The sequence below is a fragment of the Danio rerio genome, chromosome 15, assembly GCF_052040795.2.
Source record: "Danio rerio strain M-AB ecotype USA chromosome 15, GRCz13ab, whole genome shotgun sequence".
Lineage (NCBI taxonomy): Eukaryota > Metazoa > Chordata > Actinopteri > Cypriniformes > Danionidae > Danio > Danio rerio.
In genome coordinates, this window is record NC_141035.1 from 4354212 (window position 1) to 4372500 (window position 18289).

At 39.9% G+C, this 18289-nt stretch overlaps 1 protein-coding gene across 8 annotated transcripts in view; it reads right to left on the reverse strand.

The window, feature by feature from the left end:
- Positions 1–18289, reverse strand: part of ece2b (endothelin converting enzyme 2b) — a 150566-nt gene that overhangs the window by 71386 nt on the left and 60891 nt on the right. For all 8 annotated transcript variants that reach the window (XM_087283360.1, XM_087283364.1, XM_087283361.1 and 5 more), the window contains 1 exon segment: positions 6096–6182. In XM_087283360.1, coding sequence (XP_087139486.1) covers positions 6096–6182 — 87 coding nt within the window.

Sequence of the window (18289 nt, forward strand, 5' to 3'; positions counted from 1 at the left end):
ATAATATGCTGTACTAAACAGAAACAAATTATAATATAATAAAAATTGTCTATATGTATCTTTAGTGATTTTTTTTTGCTTATTTAGAGGTTTTTGCAAAAAAAAAAAAAACAAGTGGATTTAGCTGGTTTTGATGCAAAACGAAAATCTACTTTCTTAAAATCTAAAAAATTGCCTAAAGTGACACTTTTGAAAATAAGTTATTTTATTTATTAGCTAATAACCTTTTCATTATCTAAAATGAAACTCCTAAACCCAATTATAGGAGCCTGAAAAAGAGGTCTGATGCAATTAGAGGGTTTTACATCTGAACTTTTAATATATTGGCTCAGAAAATGTTTATATGGGCGTAAATTAGGGAGTTGCTACATTTATTTAAAAAGTCCACTGGATGCTCACTTATATTGTCAATACATCAGAATTTCTAAAGAAATAAGCAAGAATGAACTACTTTAGAATCAATTAGCCCAGGGGTTCCCAAACTTTTCAGCACACGACCCCTAAAATAACAATGCCAGTGACTCGCGACCCCCAATATCCTCTGAGGTGGTTATAAATACAGAAAACTTGCATTCAATGGTGCACACACACACCAATATACCCAAGTCTATTCTTCGTTTAACTTTTTTTTTATGTATGTCAGTGCTGTAAATGGGCCAGAAAGTTTAACCTGGTGTTATAAAATCAATCTGCTGCATCTGACGCTATTGCTGTCTTTAATATAATGTATTTACCCCAGGGGTCGCAATCCAATAGAACAAGTAAATAAGCTACTATAGTAACTATTAACAGCTGTTTTTTTTCTCTTCAGTTGGTTATGGATAAAATATGGTAATTCGTATGGCCTAATAATAATAAGTAGATTTTTGGAAATCACCAGGCGACCCCCCATTGTTCCGCGACCCCTCAAGGGGTCCCGACCCCCACTTTGAGAACCACTGAACTAGCCGGCAGCTAGCTCTCTACAACTCTCACATGGTCGCCCACTGAAGCTAAGCAGGGCTGCACCCGGTCAGTACCTGTATGGGAGACCACATGGGAAAGCTAGGTTGCTGCCGGAGGTGGTGTTAGTGAGGCCAACAGGAGGCATCCAACCTGCGGTCTGTGTGGGTCCTAATGCCCCAGTATTGTGACGGGGACGCTATACTGCTCAGTAAGCGCCGTCTTTCGGATGAGACGTTAAACTGAGGTCCTATCGCTCTGTGGTCATTAAATGTGGGCATCCTGGCATAATCTGTCCACTGGCCTCTGTCTTCTGGCCTGATAACCCTCCCCATAAAATAATTGGCTTCATCACACTGTCTCTTCTCTACCAATCAGCTGGTGTGTGGTGTGCGGTCTGGCTGCTGCACACTGGTGGTGGATGAGGAGATTCCCCCTATATTAATAATAATTAATAATAATTCCTTACATTTATATAGCGCTTTTCTGGGCACTCAAAGCACTTTACACAATGGGGGTGGGTCTCCTCATCCACCAGTATGCAGCATCCACCTGGATGACGCGACGGCAGCCATTTTGCGCCAGACCTCACACCATACACCAGCTGATTGGTGGAGAGGAGGCCATGATGGACAGAGGCCAGTGGGCAGATTTGGCCAGGATGCCGGGGTTAAACCCCTACTCTTTTCGAAGGACATCCTGGGATTTTTAACAACCACAGAGAGTCAGGACCTCGGTTTAACGTCTCATCCGAAAGACGGCGCTCACTGAGCAGTATAGAGTCCCCGTCACTATACTGGGGCATTAGGACCCACACAGACCGCAGGTTGGGCGCCCCCTGCTGGCCTCACTAACACCACTTCCGGCAGCAACCTAGCTTTCCCATGTGGTCTCCCATCCAGGTACTGACCGGGCGCAGCCCTGCTTAGCATCAGTGGGCGACCATGTGAGAGTTGCAGAGAGCTAGCTGCCTATGTGTAAAGTGCTTTGAGTGCCCAGAAAAGCGCTATATAAATGTAAGGAATTATCATTATTATTTATCAGACAACAAAGCCCTTGAATACAACAAACCCTGTAATTATGACTTTCAGAAACTTCTGACAGCATGTGAAGGCAGCATTACCATCTGAGACCATAGTGAGTAAACACAATGAATTAAAAAATCCGGCACCGCAGTTTTATCACTTTCCCTTAGAGCTGCTCACAAAGAAGATGCCGAACCTAATAAAATTGTTCATTTTTTCCCCTTATAAAAAAAACCTTGGTCTCATAGATTCTCATTAAAATTATTTTAAAAAAGAGCTTTGTCTTCCTGTGCAGAAACACCAAGAGCATTGCATAAGCTTAGTGCGATAAAATACACCGCATGTCTCTTAACATCATTCAACACCCAAAAGAACAAAGCGCAAGCTGCCTGAGGGATAACATTTCAAATACAAGCTTCGTTTCCTTGCTTCCATGGCAAACTGAGACGAGAGGTGTCAGATTTCTCGTTTGACGTAGAAAAACGAGCGGCGAATGAAACGGACTACATGAATCGATATCAAATGTCACTCACAATTCACCCCAGCCAATTCCCTAGAAATCTGACCTGCCGAAAGCTATCGCTTAAGCAAATCTCTACATCAGAAACAATGCTAGGAGAGCAGAAAAGTGACTGTTTCAATTTCTATTAAACTCATGCTGTCTTTGAGACTATTAGTCACACCAAAATAATTGTTCTCATCTAATGTGCATTTCATTAACTAAAAAAAATAAATAAAAAATCTACAAGCCGTGAGTCATTGTGATTCAAACGCAGAACAATTTATATGCAGACTTTTAAACCGCTTTTCCCCAGCACATTTATGACTTTTCATATTAATGGTAGCTATTATAATTGGCTAACCTTTATAAACTGGAATAATGTTGTTCGTCGGAGTCCACTTGTTGAAAAATGAGCAGGGTGATATTCTCATGTGGGTGGTAATACATTCATATTTTAATAGCGTGACTAATATCTGTGACAGTTTCTGCCTTGCTCAGTCTGAAGGAACACTTCACTTGGAAATAGGCTTATTTTACTACAACTCTAGAGTTAAACAGTTTAATCTGACCATTTTAACCCACTCAGCTAATCTAAGGGTCTGGCGGGAGTACTTTTAGCTTAGCTTAGCATACAGATGTCCCTATTTGAATTTGTTCCCTTTGCCACGGGGAACAACTTTGTCGCAGGGAACCGCCACAGTAGTTGTTGCGCCTATTAGTGCGCTGCTCGAACAATTCATACGTGATTTATCCATTTTTACGAGCAAAATTTTCGTGATTTAAGAGCATTCGCCAAAACTATATATTTTTACGTCAAAAACACAGAACATAACTGAATAGCGTGTTGGTTGCTGAGCCAGAGCGACAGCAGCAGAGAATTCCGCGTGGCCCTAATCATCTTAGGTGGACCGTGGAGTTTATGTTACCCGCACACAGAGACTAACTGTGAATATTTCAGTTTAATTTTATTTAGGCTACACAATATCACGGCAACTTCTTTTGGTGCTAAATAGCAGACTTGTTTTGAAGCACTTCACCCGAAATATTATTTGTTATTCTTTATTCCTTTAAATAATGCAGCCTAGATGTCTTTTTAATGATTGATGAAGGACTTATAATGCTTTGTTTCATTGTTTATCTTTATTTACAAGTAGCAGAGTATTTACAGCTAATGTATAAGCTATTTCAGTCCATTCCTATCCCGTCCCTTGTTGCCACCTGGTGGCATAGTCGCAAACTGCGGTCATACCTAAAAAAACACGTTCTTTTTCCTTTAGAGCGGCGGCGGTACATGCTGCGGCGGTAATGGTCATATTAAACTCTCCCCTACTGTATATCATTAAGTTCGTCGGAGTCCACTTGTTGAAAAATGAGCAGGGTGATATTTGCATTTGGGTGGTAATACATTCATATTTTAATGGCGTGACTAATATCTGTGACAGTTTCTGCCTTGCTCACTTTGAAGGAACACTTCACTTGGAAATAGGCTTATTTTACTACAACTCTAGAGTTAAACAGTTTAGTCTGACCATTTTTTACCCACTCAGCTAATCTAGGGGTCTGGCAGGAGCACTTTTAGCTAAGCTTAGCATACAGATGTCATTACACATCCATTACACAATGGTGGTGGATGAGGGGATTCCCCCCAATGTATAAAGCGATTTAAGTGTCTAGAAAAGCGTTACAGTATACAAATATAAGGAATTATTATTATTACTACAATTCTTTTTTTAAAATGTGTGAGCGAGATGCTAATGGTCTTTAAAACCGGTTTAAAGACTTATGCTAAGCTAAAGCTAAAAGTGCTCCCACCAGACCTGAAGATCAGCTAAATGTGTTCAAACACAGGGAAACTCAACTGTTTAACTCTTGGTGACTAGTAAAATTAGCATATTTCCTAAAAAAATGTGTAGTATTTCTTTAACAACCCAGTTTTGGATAAAATTGGTTTAAAAATGTCTTGAATTCCATCAGACAAACACTTTAATGACCATGAAAGTTTAATGCTGCATTCACACCAGACGTGGATGAAGCGTCAGGTGCAAGTGGTTTACATGTTAAGTCAAGTCATCTGGCGGTCCAAATTCGAGTTGGAAAATCTGAACTTTAGCGAACATTCACGCCTCGTTAACCAATCAGGAGCTTGTTCTTGTAGGGCGTGATTATGACATTGTGCATGTTGCTGGTGTCCCGAAAGGGAATCCTCTTGTCGACACTTAACAACAGCTCATCAAACTGAACTCGGCTCAGTCGGAAGCACTGCTGAAAGCCTCCATCATCCAGGTATGATTTCTGAAGGAATTGATGAACTCACAGGGCTGGGTGCACCTCTGAAAGGATCTAGTGGACTCAGACACGGCGCCAAACAAATCGACGCTGTTTTTCAGCCTTCCTAAAGCACATAAAGCACAGCTACGCTCTCAATAAAATCCATGTTAGCCATTTAGCAACGAAACTAGTCACCATGGAGACAGAAGCCCCGCCCCTGACGTGAATTTGCATGGATTGTGAAGTGAATATGACGCACGAATAAAGCAAGTAAACTCAATATGATCACACATCAGTTTATTCGTGCATGTGTTGTCTGGTTTAGTCAAAGCATAAAAACTTTAATTAGAAAATAAGAACGTTTAAAATGAGAATTCACACAACCATGGATGCATTTAAGAACGAATCGCTGAAGAGCTATTTAAGGAAACCGAACCAGCAACCTTTATACTAAAGAGTAAATTAAAGCACATCAATTTTTTTTAGCTATCACTGTGTTACATCTATTCCAGCTACATCTGCTCTTCCAACTGTGCATACTGTAAGTATCTGGACTTGCCTGAATGCCTCAGAAGAAAGAGCATCACCACCGACTCAAGACAGCTTTTCTTTCCTGATAGCTTGAAAAATTCAACATTGCATAGCTGTCAGCTACAATTTTCAGTGGGAACATCCAGCATCCAGGAAAAAGCTCAACCACATGGCGCACATCACAACCACACAGAAATTCACAGTTCTTTCACTGTATTTTTGTTCTCATATTTTTCAAGGGAACTGCTTCTCACCATCTCTGTAGAACTAAAAGCTTAAAGTGGACCTATTATGCTCCTTTTCACAAGATGCTAAATGAGTCTCTGATGTCCCCAGAGTGTGTATGTGGAGTTTCAGCTCAAAACACCACACAAATAATGTTTTATAACTCTTTGAAGCTGCAGCTTTTAGGCTTTAATCCTAATTGTGCGTTTTGGTGACTGTTGCTTTAAATTCAAATGAGATCATTTAAAAGAAGGCGGAGCTATGCAGCAGAATCAAAACTCTATTATCGGACAGCTGTAGGGCTGTTTATACTCATGAGGGCGGGGCTTTACCCCTCTGATGACACGTACAAAGGGAGAATGCCAATCAAAGTGTTTCTGCAGACTGTTTTTATGAAGTTTTATTGATTATAAAAAATAGAATTAATTAATTTTTACCATAAGAAGATGGATATTTTAACACACTGATGCCACACAATTGTGCTTAAACCCCTTATTAAATGTTTTTTTGCAAAATAGGTCCCCTTCAAATGGTTTCTTTCATTGCTTGTGTGTGGGTTTGAGAGAAGAAAAAAAGAGAAAATGCCAATAACCAGCACCCACCTCAACACTGTCAGGAGAAATGGCTCCATCAACAGGGACATCGGTCCCGTCCTCCTCCTCAAACGTTGCACGCTTGTAGTTAGACATCTGAATGGAAGAAGGGAAAGCATATATAAGTATGTTTAATCATTACTCACATTTCTGTGATTCTCAGAAATGGAACATATCGTTGTGCTGCTCTGTTTGCATATGGTGTAGTCATGCCGGAAATGTACAGCTAAAGTCAATTATTATTCACCCTCCTGTGATTTTTTTTTTCTTTTAATTTTTAAAATATTTCCCAAATGTGTAACAGAGCAAATAATTTTTCACAGTATTTCCGATAATATTTTTTCTTCTGAAGAAAGTCTGATTTGGTTTATTTCGGCTAAAATAAAAGCAGTTTAATTTTTTTAAAAACATTTTAAGGTTAATATTATTAACCCCCATTAAAGGGCACCTATTACCCCTTTTTCAAGTTTGGCAAGCTTTCCCAGGAGAGAGCTCTGAGCCCAAAAGGTCCTTGAGCCCTGGGCTCCCTCCCGTTTGCAGGGCGAGAGGGGAGCCTTGAGCTCAGGTAGATCTCGAGAACTCCCCCTTGATAAGAACTGATGTCTAAAAATTGAATGCTATGAAAATATATGCTGCAGGATGAGAGATTGACTGTAGTGCTAAATTTAGATTGATCAATTCACTTGTTGTGCATGTTTTTGGAATGCGGGAGGAAACCGGAGGACCCGGGGAAAAGCCATGCGAGCACGGGAAGAACATGCAAACTACGCACAGAAACGACCACCGGCCTGTTAAAAGACTTGACCCGGTGACGTTCTTGCTGTGAGGCAACAGTGCTAACCACTGGGCCACCGTGCCGCCCTATGGAGGCAAAGGTGAAGAGGTAGGGGTGGAAGGGGGGATTCTTTAAATCCAAGATGACTGTAGTGAAAAACCCTGGCTCTTTATAATGGGTTAGGAATGGCCTGATTGGTGGATCATGCATGCTAATGCAGAACCAGCCGTGTTCAATCATAATCACGTGATCCTTTCGAAATAAGTTTATGAATAAACTTCACTTTGTCTCTCCAGAATCCAAATCTCAAAATCCTGATCAGGGGTGCGTTTCCTCAACAAGACGCAACTCGCGGCTGAACAATCATAGTATGATGCATCTTTTAGGAAAAGAACGATGTAGTGACAATTGTTTCCTAAAAAATGTAGTTTCTCTGTCGCAGACCCATAGTTTGAACCATGTTGGTTATAATGTAAAAGCCCATAATGATGCTCTAAACGGCTTCTTTAGAGCTTCTTTAGGGTAGAACTCCATCATTTCTTTGTGCAAATTATATTGTTTTACATGTACACGCATTTACAAAAAAATCCAACATTAGTTTTGGTTAAAACATGCACTCGCTTTTCATATTAATTGAAATATATGTAAATGGCACATATAGAGCCTGTGTTTGCTTTACTAATATTATTGAGAACACTCCATAGTCTATCCTTAAACATAAAATTACTTACAAAAGCTAACACATATTCTAATATCATATATAAATGATATAAATAAATCATTAATGAGGCTATTTTTTTAAGAAATGAAATTTATATTTCTTGTATACGAGGAAATGAAAAAATCCTACTTTAATAATAGTATTAATAATATTAATGATGATAATGATGATGGTTATTATTAATATTATTATTAGTAGTAGTAGTAGTAGTAGTATTAAGTAGGATATTGTTAATACATTTTTTATTTATTTTTTTTTTTATTTTTTTATTTTTGAAAAGTCTACTTTTACAATTTGACACATGCAAACCACTGCAGAAGTGTTTTAACCAGCAGGCCCATGTCATACACAGTACAGATACTTAATAAATAACCTACTATAAATTTAAATGATTAGCGTATGTTATGTTTTTTGTTTTCACAAGCTTTGGAGACGTAACATAAATTCCGCTTTTAAATAATAGGTCACCTATTGCTTTCGTCATGAGACACGGCTGTGTTCATAATGACATCAATGTTTACAAAGTGCACTGCGAAGGGAGCACAATTGTAAACATGAAGATCGCTAAAACTGAACAGTAAAAATACTTTGAAAGCAAATTACACCCACGAGAGTTGACCTTAATGCTTTTTTATTTCAAATCATTCCAAGTTTAAATGTTAGAATGTTCTAAATGAACAGGGCATAGGGGGGATAAGTGGGAATAGAACACAGCCAGGAACTATGTTTCTAACTACATCTCAAGAGGTGTAGTTGCAAGTAAACAAGTTTGCAATGCAGTTTGCAATTACTCATTGGAACGACGGATTGGAAACGGCAAATCAACAAGCTATGTTTGTACTGACGGAACTTGCGACCTTAGTTGGCTAATGATGCTTTTCGGAAACACACCCCAGATTATTTATTATTGAGAAGTCTTTCTCAATCTGGGAAATTTGAGCTGTTAAGGCACTGTGATTGTTTTTGTTGCCTGTGCCTTTAATGCAAATGAGCTAGTTCTTCCCGCCCACTGTTCCCATGTGAATGTCAGTGCGTGTAATCTTCACGTAGATAAACAGCACAGTGACAGACAAGAATGAAGCAGAGCTCCCTAACTACAATAAGAACTTTATCAATGGTTATTTGAAGTATTTGTTATGAATTTAATTCAAGCCTTTCTGCAACGATGAGTTGCACACAGTGTCATAATAAAGTTTTGGCGCACACACACACACACGCACGTTTAGCTTTGCATTGTTTATACACGACAAATGTGACAGAATACACATTTATACACACTGCTGTATGGATATGCATTATGTTAATGTATAAAATAAACCTGATTTAAGTCCACAAACCGGATTTGAAGCGTCTTCCTTTATAATTGTACTGACACTATGTGGCTGTGGTTATGAACTGCAGCGCTTTTACAGTTTTTATTACAAACATGCACTGTTTTAGAAACGTTTTGAACTTGTAAAACTCATTCTTGATCACATCTGATGATGACGGATGATCACAGAGAGCTGAACAGATCTTTTAATCCCAGTTGCTTCGCGTCCTGTCTGTTCCTGCAGACTCTAATAACAGCATTTTCATTATTGGAGGACGTAACCTTCGAAATACCACAATAAATGTGTCCACTGGGTCAATCTTTAATACACAATATCCACAGAAGTGATGTGAAAAGCAGCAGACAAAGACAAATGAGCCCTTTTACAGTTTTAAGAGACCTTCCTAAGCAGTCAGGCACTGGGAGAAAGAAATATCTGTGATTTATACGTAGCTAGTGCGAGAGTGGCTGTGAATTGAGAAAGATGCGGCGCTGAATCAAAATCGACCCTGTTTACTTTCTTTATATTAACTTCCCACAGAATCTATGTGGAGAAAAAAAAAAACAATCTGAAAGAGCTCGCGGCGAGCTGAGCCGAGGACAAGAGATACTGCAAGAGAGTGTGAAATGGAGATGAATGTTGGGGAGGGGGGGGGGGGGTTCCTTGTTTCCTCACCCCATCTGGGACGCCGGAGAGGAATTTATACAAACACACACACACACGTAAACATACACGTCTCTCAGTGTTCACAACTGAAGAGGTGGCTAATCTTCACCCCAGGGGAGCACTTTGCCGTGTTGTAAGCGTTACCCTACAGAGGACAGCAAGTCGTAGTTAAACCTAACCTTATTTACGCTGTCTATTGATATCTCCCTGCCTGCGCTGACAGCCATGTAGACAGCAGACGCAGCGGCCTAGAGCAAAACCTCCCACCCAGGTTAACAAGAGCAGACTAAACAAGACAAGCGGAGAGAATCTTTCTCTCTCTCTCAGACACATTGACTTAATGAGCCTAAATGAGGGCATATGGTAGACCTGAGGAACTGTGAAGACTGGTGTAATGATGCTGAAAATTCAGCTTAGCCTTCAAATTAAATCTTAAATGTTTTCAAATAAAAAAAAAAACTGTTAAAACTGTTGTTTTAAATTGCATTACTGCGCTCCACAACATTGGTACAAATTAAAAGAGCAGTGTTTGTAATCAAATAAATGCAGGTTTCATAATTATAGGTTTCAAACTTTTAAAATTCGCACTCTATAACATCAGAAAGATAAGACCCTTCTTATCTGAACATGCAGCTCAACTCCTTGCTCAAGCTCTTGTTCTCTCCAAACTGGACTACTGCAACTCTCTAGCGAGGCTTCCAGCTAAGTGGAAATGGCTGGAAACCAGCCTGGAAGTGGCCAAAACCCCTCTAAAACCAGCCTGGTCGACCAGCTAAAACCAGCCAACCAGCCTAGGCTGGTTTAAGCTGGATTTTTTAGCAGGGAGGACACTGACACAACACCATATTGGACTTGTTGCTGGTAACAAAAAGGTCTGTATGATCCTTTTCTTTTTTGGTTCTGAGCACACGGTGTCCATTTCTCCCAAAAATAGCTGAAATACTGATTCATCAAACCACAGATCACAGTTTCCACTGTGTGATGGTCCATCCCAGATGCCTACGAGCCTAGAGAAGTGGACAGCACTTCTGGACACTGTTAACTTAGGGCTTCCTTTTGACACAGTACACAGTAGTGATGTGACGTTGTGCGCCGAGGCTTCGAAGCACCCTCATGGGTTAGTAAAGTGTATAGCGAGAGATTAGGCGTTGATTACATACATTTCTACTGTTTCAAAGCACTGCACCGGTCCCACACACCAGTAATTAAACTAAAATACAAAAAAAAAAAGGTTTTGAACCTTACTAAAGTGTAGTAGCGTATTTATTTTTAACTATCTTTAAAGAAAACCACTGCATATGGTAGTATTGTGTTTACCAGAGACCAGCTGGCGCATGCAATCCAAAGGCATCGATCACATCCCTGCTAATAAATCCAGCTTAAACCAGCCTAAGCTGGTTGGCTGGTTTTAGCTGGTCAACCAGGCTGGTTTTAGAGGGGTTTTGGCCACTTCCAGGCTGGTTTCCAGCCATTTCCAGCCTGGTCTTAGCTGGTCAGGCTGGGAGTTGACCAGCTAAAACCAGCTTGACCAGCCTAGCCAAGCTGGGAGTCCAGCCAAAACCAGCTATATCCAGCTTAAACCAGGCTGGTCAAGCTGGTTTTAGCTGGATTTGGTTGGTCATTTTCCAGCCTGACCAGCTAAGACCAGGCTGGAAATGGCTGGAAACCAGCCTGGAAGTGGCCAAAACCGCTCTAAAACCAGCCTGGTCGACCAGCTAAAACCAGCCAACCAGCCTAGGCTGGTTTAAGCTGGATTTTTCAGCAGGGATAGCTTCCTCCTAGAGCGTTCGCCTCCCATGCAGGTATCGCTGGTTCGATCCCTGCTTGGAACAGGACTGGTTGTATTATGATAAACCTTTGAATACCTTGGATTTTACTACAGTCATCAGTGGTGTAATGTAATATATCTTATGTCTAAAAACTACAGTAATTGAGTAATTTGTTTATATTGCTGTTGTTGTATTACTACATGAATGATTTGGTCAGTTGTGAACATTTGACATTATTGCAACACAGTGCTCTCCCATACTTTAACCAGAATAGGTCCTTATCGAGCTCTGATTTAGAAAGCTTCGAGGTACGAACCTTTTTCTGATACAATTGAGTCGAGCGCTTTTCTGGCTCAGAAAGCTTCATTTCACCATCACTAGTACACAGCACAGTGTTCATTGTCATGTGTGGATGTACTTATGTATTGTGGTACTTCATAAAAGTTTGTCAAAGTAGTCCTGAGCCCATGTGGTGATATTGCTTATAGATGAATAAGGATTCTTGATGCGGTGCCGCCTGAAGGATCGGAGATCAAGGTAGTTCAGCTTAAGCTTGCACCCCTGTCCTTTTTACACTGTAATGCCTCCAGATTCCTTGAATCTTTTAATTATGTTTTGCACTGTTAAAGGTGAAATATCCTAATGTCTTCCTTTCTTTCTTTGAGGAACATTGTTTTTAAACATTTTCAAGAGTTCACACTTAGATACTGTTTGACAACTTGTTAGCAAGTTAGCAGGTTTGGCATGCTGTCCCGGGAGAGAACCCTGAGCTCGGAGATAGTTGAGCCCAGGGCTCCCGCCAGGTCCATAAAGCATGTGAGGGGAGTACGAGGTCAGGTGTTCTCGAGAGCTCCCCTCAGCAAAAGAGGAAAGGAGGAGAGGGGGTGGATGGGGGGTTTCTTCGGAAAACGAAGATAGGGGTGTAGATCTCAGCTAGGTTATTATAGTGAGTTTGGATCGATCTGATTGGCTAGCTAATGAGTGTAGATGAGTGGCCAGCTGCAGTCAATCATATCACGTGCTCCTCTCGAAATTAGTTTGTCAAAACTTCATTTAATTATTTTCTCATGTATTTGTTGTGAAACTGGCGATGCTTGGCCCATCTTTGCTCCTAAAAGACTACACCTTTCTTGGATGCTGCTTTTGTACCAAATCATAATTACAGTCACCTGTTGACATCACCTGTTTCAAATCACTTCATTATTTAACCAATTTACCTGATTGGCCCTAAACTGTTCCTGTACCAACTATTTGTTATGTGTTGCAGGTCTGGGGTCTGTTCTTCGTTCTTCGCTTAAATGATCTAAGATGATTTGGCAGATCCTGGATCCCTGCTGAAAAATCCAGCTTAAACCAGGCTAGGCTGGTTGGCTGGTTTTAACTGGTCAACCAGGCTGGTTTTAGAGGGGTTTTGGCCACTTCCAGGCTAGTTTCCAGCCATTTCCAGCCTGGCCTTAGCTGGTTAGGCTGGGAGATGACCAGCTAAAATCAGCTTGACCAGCCTAGCAGGCTGGTAGCCAGCTATGTCCAGCTTAAACCAGGCTGGTCAAGCTGGTTTTAGCTGGATTTAGCTGGTCCTTTTCCAGCCTGACCAGCTAAGACCAGGCTGGAAAGGGCTGAAAACCAGCCTGGAAGTGGCCAAAACCCCTCTAAAACCAGCCTGGTTGACCAGCTAAAACCAGCCAACCAGCCTAGGCTGGTTTAAGCTGGATTTTTTAGCAGGGATCTGTTCATCTAGATAACTGATCTCTCGCTAATTTGGTTCTTCAAACAAGTTCGCGAATCAGATTAGAATGTCTGGATAAACTGATCTGAGATCGCTGCGTGTGTTGTAAAGGACAGATCTATAGATCCTCGAAATCATGATCAGCAATGTAACGATTGGCTGACGGCACAGCAGCGTATTGACATCATTTTTTTCATGTGAGCAAAATTACATCAAATTAGCAGTAAACGGGTTGTTAAATATGACACGCAATAACCTTTCATTTGTTGTGAGCTGCATGCTTTACACTTTCATGTTTCAAGAGTATTTATCATGTATTTCAATGCATATCAATGTATTTAGTTCCACATTTAGAAAAGATTTTCTTTATTATAGTAGCCGTTTTTTAATCGCTGTAAAGAATAACTGGATGTTTAAAAAAGCATTTTAATACTGGTAAAGGCGTCTGCAACTTTTGTGAAGCATCAAATCACTGTCATATTAACTGCCAAAACATGTTTATGACTGCATATGTATTATTGCTATTAAAAAAAGTCACATATTCTGCATTTCTATTATCATACATACACAAATTGTTTTAAAGCGATCTAAAAAGTTCATATCAATAAGTTTTCTCTTTGCACCACCAGGTGGCAGACTTTGTACTTTCATTTCGAAGGTGCAGATTGCATAAGTTTTATTAATATGTATAACTTTATTAATTTTATTAATAACTATAACTTTATACATATAGTTTAAAAATATTTACTATTTTCCCTACTGTAAGAAAATATCAGAATTCGGTACATATTTTCAGTATTATCTTTGCTTGAACTGAGGTAATCCTGTTTATATGAATTGAACCTGCTTCCGATCAGGTTTGAGCTAGCAGAACTGTTGCTATGACAACAACTCTTCAGCTTTGAAGAACGAAACGATCCTGGATCCTGTCAAATCGTCAAAAAATCCAGCTAATTGAGTAATCCACGTACGAAGAACAGACCCCTGTATGACAGGAAAGGATATATATGCACAAATGAAATGAAGTAAACCAGACAAAACATGAAATGTATTTATTGTCTGCAATGAAATACAAGTCAAAGCTATTTAGGAAATCACTACTTTCTTTTTTATTTGCATTTCCCATACTGTCCCAACGTTTTCTAATTTGGGGTTTGAATTATTAACAGGTTTATGTTTGTTGCTGCAAAGATTGCTGCACATCATTGGATTTGCTCTTCAGTGTTTGGACTTTCAGCAGTGAAAATTAAACCACACTGAACTGAACTAAACTGAACTTGAACTCTGAAAACTGGACTGAATCAGTTTCAATTTACTAGAACTTCTATGTTAAGCTGCTGTGACACAAACATTGTAAAAGCGCTATAGAAATGAAGATGAATTTAATTGAAAAAAGATGAGTTGTTATTACAACACCAACCCAGAAAGTATATAATTTTAAATGATTAAAATTGTGAATAAATTTCACTTTTTCAAACGTTTCAACATCAAAAGTTGTTGGAGAAAAGCTCAAGGTCCCATAATGTAATTCAAAAGCATAAATAAATGGAGGTGCAGGGGCATGAATCACAAATGTTGGAAAACGTTTTTTAATTTACAGCTATTTTTTGACAATGTAAGCATAAATTGGGTAAAAATATACAGATACACGGTCAGAAAAAGAAACTTATGATCAAACCTTGTACTTTCAAACCTTCAGAGACTTAACGAAGCTGTTTTATTTAAATGTCAGCTTTAAAAGAAACAAAGGAGGAAAATGTTTCCGTTCACTTCTCTATCTCTAAAGACATAAGCTCCTATTTGTAAATTTTTATTAATCGTCAGTGACTGATAACACCAAAAGGGCAAGATGGCTAAATTTTGCAAATGAAACACAAAAAAACTTAATATAAATTAGCAAAAATTATACACAAAAATAATCCAAAACCATTATAGAAAAATTATATAGTTATCCAAGGATGTCAGTGACAAAAATTTCCAAGGCCAAGATATTTACTTGACTTTAAATACATACATATACACTTTCATCTGCTATAGGGCCTCGTTTAAAAGACAGATGACGCTATTACAGGTCTCACACACACTCTCACACACACACACCAAATATTGTTTAGAACAAAAAAGCAATGGGAGCCCTCTGGAAAGTTCAGGCAGAACGCCACACTCAATCATCTCGGCTGTTAGTGTCTCTGTTAAATAAATGTTGTATCTTCGCAGCCAGATTTGGAGTTTCGGTAAGCCATTCCTCAATAGGCTTTTACAGGAAACCGTAAATGAGATTACAAAGACCAAAAAGCTGACTCACGGTGATGCGAAACAAATGTGTGCACACATGCGAAGCCCACACAAACAAGCCTTTCAAGAGCGGCTAATCGCTAACTTGACATCATTTTCTAAAAAACAGGTAGCTGACACTTTGATTGTTTGTCAGTCAAAACTTTCAATACTAATTCTCAATACAGTGATAATGGTTTAGATTTAAGATAGTTTAGGTTTAAGAGCTTAGACCCACAACAGTTCGTCAGATCCAAAAGAATGAAATTACAAGGACCAAATATCTGACTCACGGTGAAGCAAAAACAAATGCGTGCACACACGCAAAACCAACACAAACATGCATTTTAAAAGCTGCTAATTGCTAACTTGATGTCAGTTCCTCAAAAACAGGTAGATGACACTTTGATTGATTGTCAGTCATAACTTCCCTTGCTAGTTCACAATGCAGTGATGATGGTTTGGATATGACATCTAAATTTTGAGAGCTCAGACCCACAAAAAATGAGATTACAAGAACCAAAAAGCTGACTCACAGTGAAGGGAAAACAAATGCATGCACACACACAAAACCCACACAAACAAGCATTTCAAGATCAGCTAATCACTGACTTGATTTTCTCAGAAACAGGTATATCCCTAGTAGCAAAGAATTCTGGCCCAGATTTGGCATAAAGCTGGCACAGCAGGCATTCTTCCGGCACTGGCATACAGCATGTGGCCAAACATGGCCCAAGTTTGGCAGAGGCGGCACCGTCTTTAAGGCGGCACACAAGATTTGGGCCAGATGAAAAACGTAGTATTTGGCCCAGATTAAAAACTTTGATAAGTGGGCCATGTGAGTTTGGCCAGTCTTGACCCACATTTAAAATACACTAAAATCATTTTTGAGTAAAGAAAAAAAATTCCACCAATCAGGTCACTTTGAGAAAAAGCGTGCCCATAGTGTGCCTAAAGCGCATCACTCCATGGGTTTATCAATTTCATTGCAATCGTGACACACCAACCTATCTGGCCCAGTTCAGGCCCAGTTATGAGTTATTAACTTGGCTGAGACTTGGCCCAGATATGGTCCGTGTTTGGCCCTTGTCTGAAAGCCAGATTTGGTCCAGTCATGTACCATAATTTACTGTGGCATGTGGGCCAAGCAAAACCTGATTGTGTGGGCCAGAGCTAGGCCAAAGAAATTTTGCTATGTGGGTAGCTGACACTTCAGTTGTTTGTCAGTCATAAGTTCTAGGACCAAAAAGCAGACTCACGGTGAAGCAAAAACAAATGTATATACACCATACCTGCCAACACTCCCATAGGACCAAATATCTGACCCACGGTCAAGAGAAAACAAATCCGTGCACACGTTAAACCCGCACAAACAAGCATGTTAAGAGCTGCTAATCGCTAACTTGATGCCAGTTCCTCAAAAACAGGTAGATGACACTTTGATTGTCAGTCATTACTTCCCATGCTAGTTTACAACGCAGTGATGATGGTTTGGATATGGCATCTAAATTTTGAGAGCTCAGACCCACAGAAATGAGATTACAAGAACCAAAAAGCTGACTCACAGTGAAGGGGAAACAAATGCGTGCACATACACAAAACCCACACAAACAAGCATTTCAAGATCAGCTAATCACTGACTTGATTTTCTCAGAAACAGGTAGCTGACACTTGAGTTTGTTTGTCAGTCATAAGTTCTAGGACCAAAAATTAGACTCACGGTGAAGCAAAAACAAATGTATACACACCATACCTGCCAACACTCCCACAGGACCAAATATCTGACCCACGGTCAAGAGAAAACAAATGCGTGCACACGAGCAAAACCCACACAAACAAGCATTTTCAGAGTGGCTAACCGCTAACTTGATGTCAGTTCCTCAAAAACAGGTAGATGACACTTTGATTGTCAGTCATTACTTCCAATGCTTGTCCACAATGCAGTGATGATTGTTTTGGATATGGCATTTACGTTTTAAAAGCTCAGACCCACAGTAATTCAATCAGACCCACAAAAGTGAGATGACAAAGACCAAAAAGCTGACTTACCCACACAAACAAGCATTTTAAAGGCTGCTAATCACTAACTTGACATCATTTTCTCAAAAACAAGTAGCTGACACTTCTTTTGCTAGTCAGTCATAAGTTCTAGTTCATTAGTTCACAATATAGTGATGGTTTGGACATGGCATCTAAGTATTCGGAGCTCAGACCCACAAAAATGAGATCACTAGGACCAAAAAGCTGACACATGGTGAAGTGAAAACAAATGCGCGCACGCTAAACCCAAACAAACAAGCATTCTAAGAGCTGCTAATCACTTGACGTCAGTTGCTCAAGGTAGCTGATACTTCCATTGTTTGTCTGTCATAACTTCCCATGCTAGTTCACAAAGCAATAATGATGGTTTGGATATGGCATCTAAGTATTGAGACGTCAAACCCATAAAAATTCATCAGACCCACAAAAGTGAGATGACAAAGACCAAAAAGCTGACCCATCCACACAAACAAGCATTTTAAAGGCTGCTAATCGCTAACTTGACATCATTTTCTCAAAAACAGGTAGCTGACACTTCTTTTCCCTGCTGAAAAATCCAGCTTAAACCAGCCTAGGCTGGTTGGCTGGTTTTAGCTGGTTGACCAGGCTGGTTTTAGAGGGGTTTTGGCCATTTCCAGGCTGGTTTCCAGCTATTTCCAGCCTGGTGTTAGCTGGTCAGGCTGGAAAATGACCAGCCAAATCCAGCTAAAACCAGCTTGACCAGCCTGGTTTAAGCTGGATATAGCTGGTTTTGGCTAGACTCCCAGCTTGGCTAGGCTGGTCAAGCTGGTTTTAGCTGGTCATCTCCCAGCCTCACCAGCTAAGACCAGGCTGGAAAAGGCCAAAACCCCTCTAAAATCAGCCTGGTTGACCAGCTAAAACCAGCCAACCAGCCTAGGCTGGTTTAGGCTGGATTTTT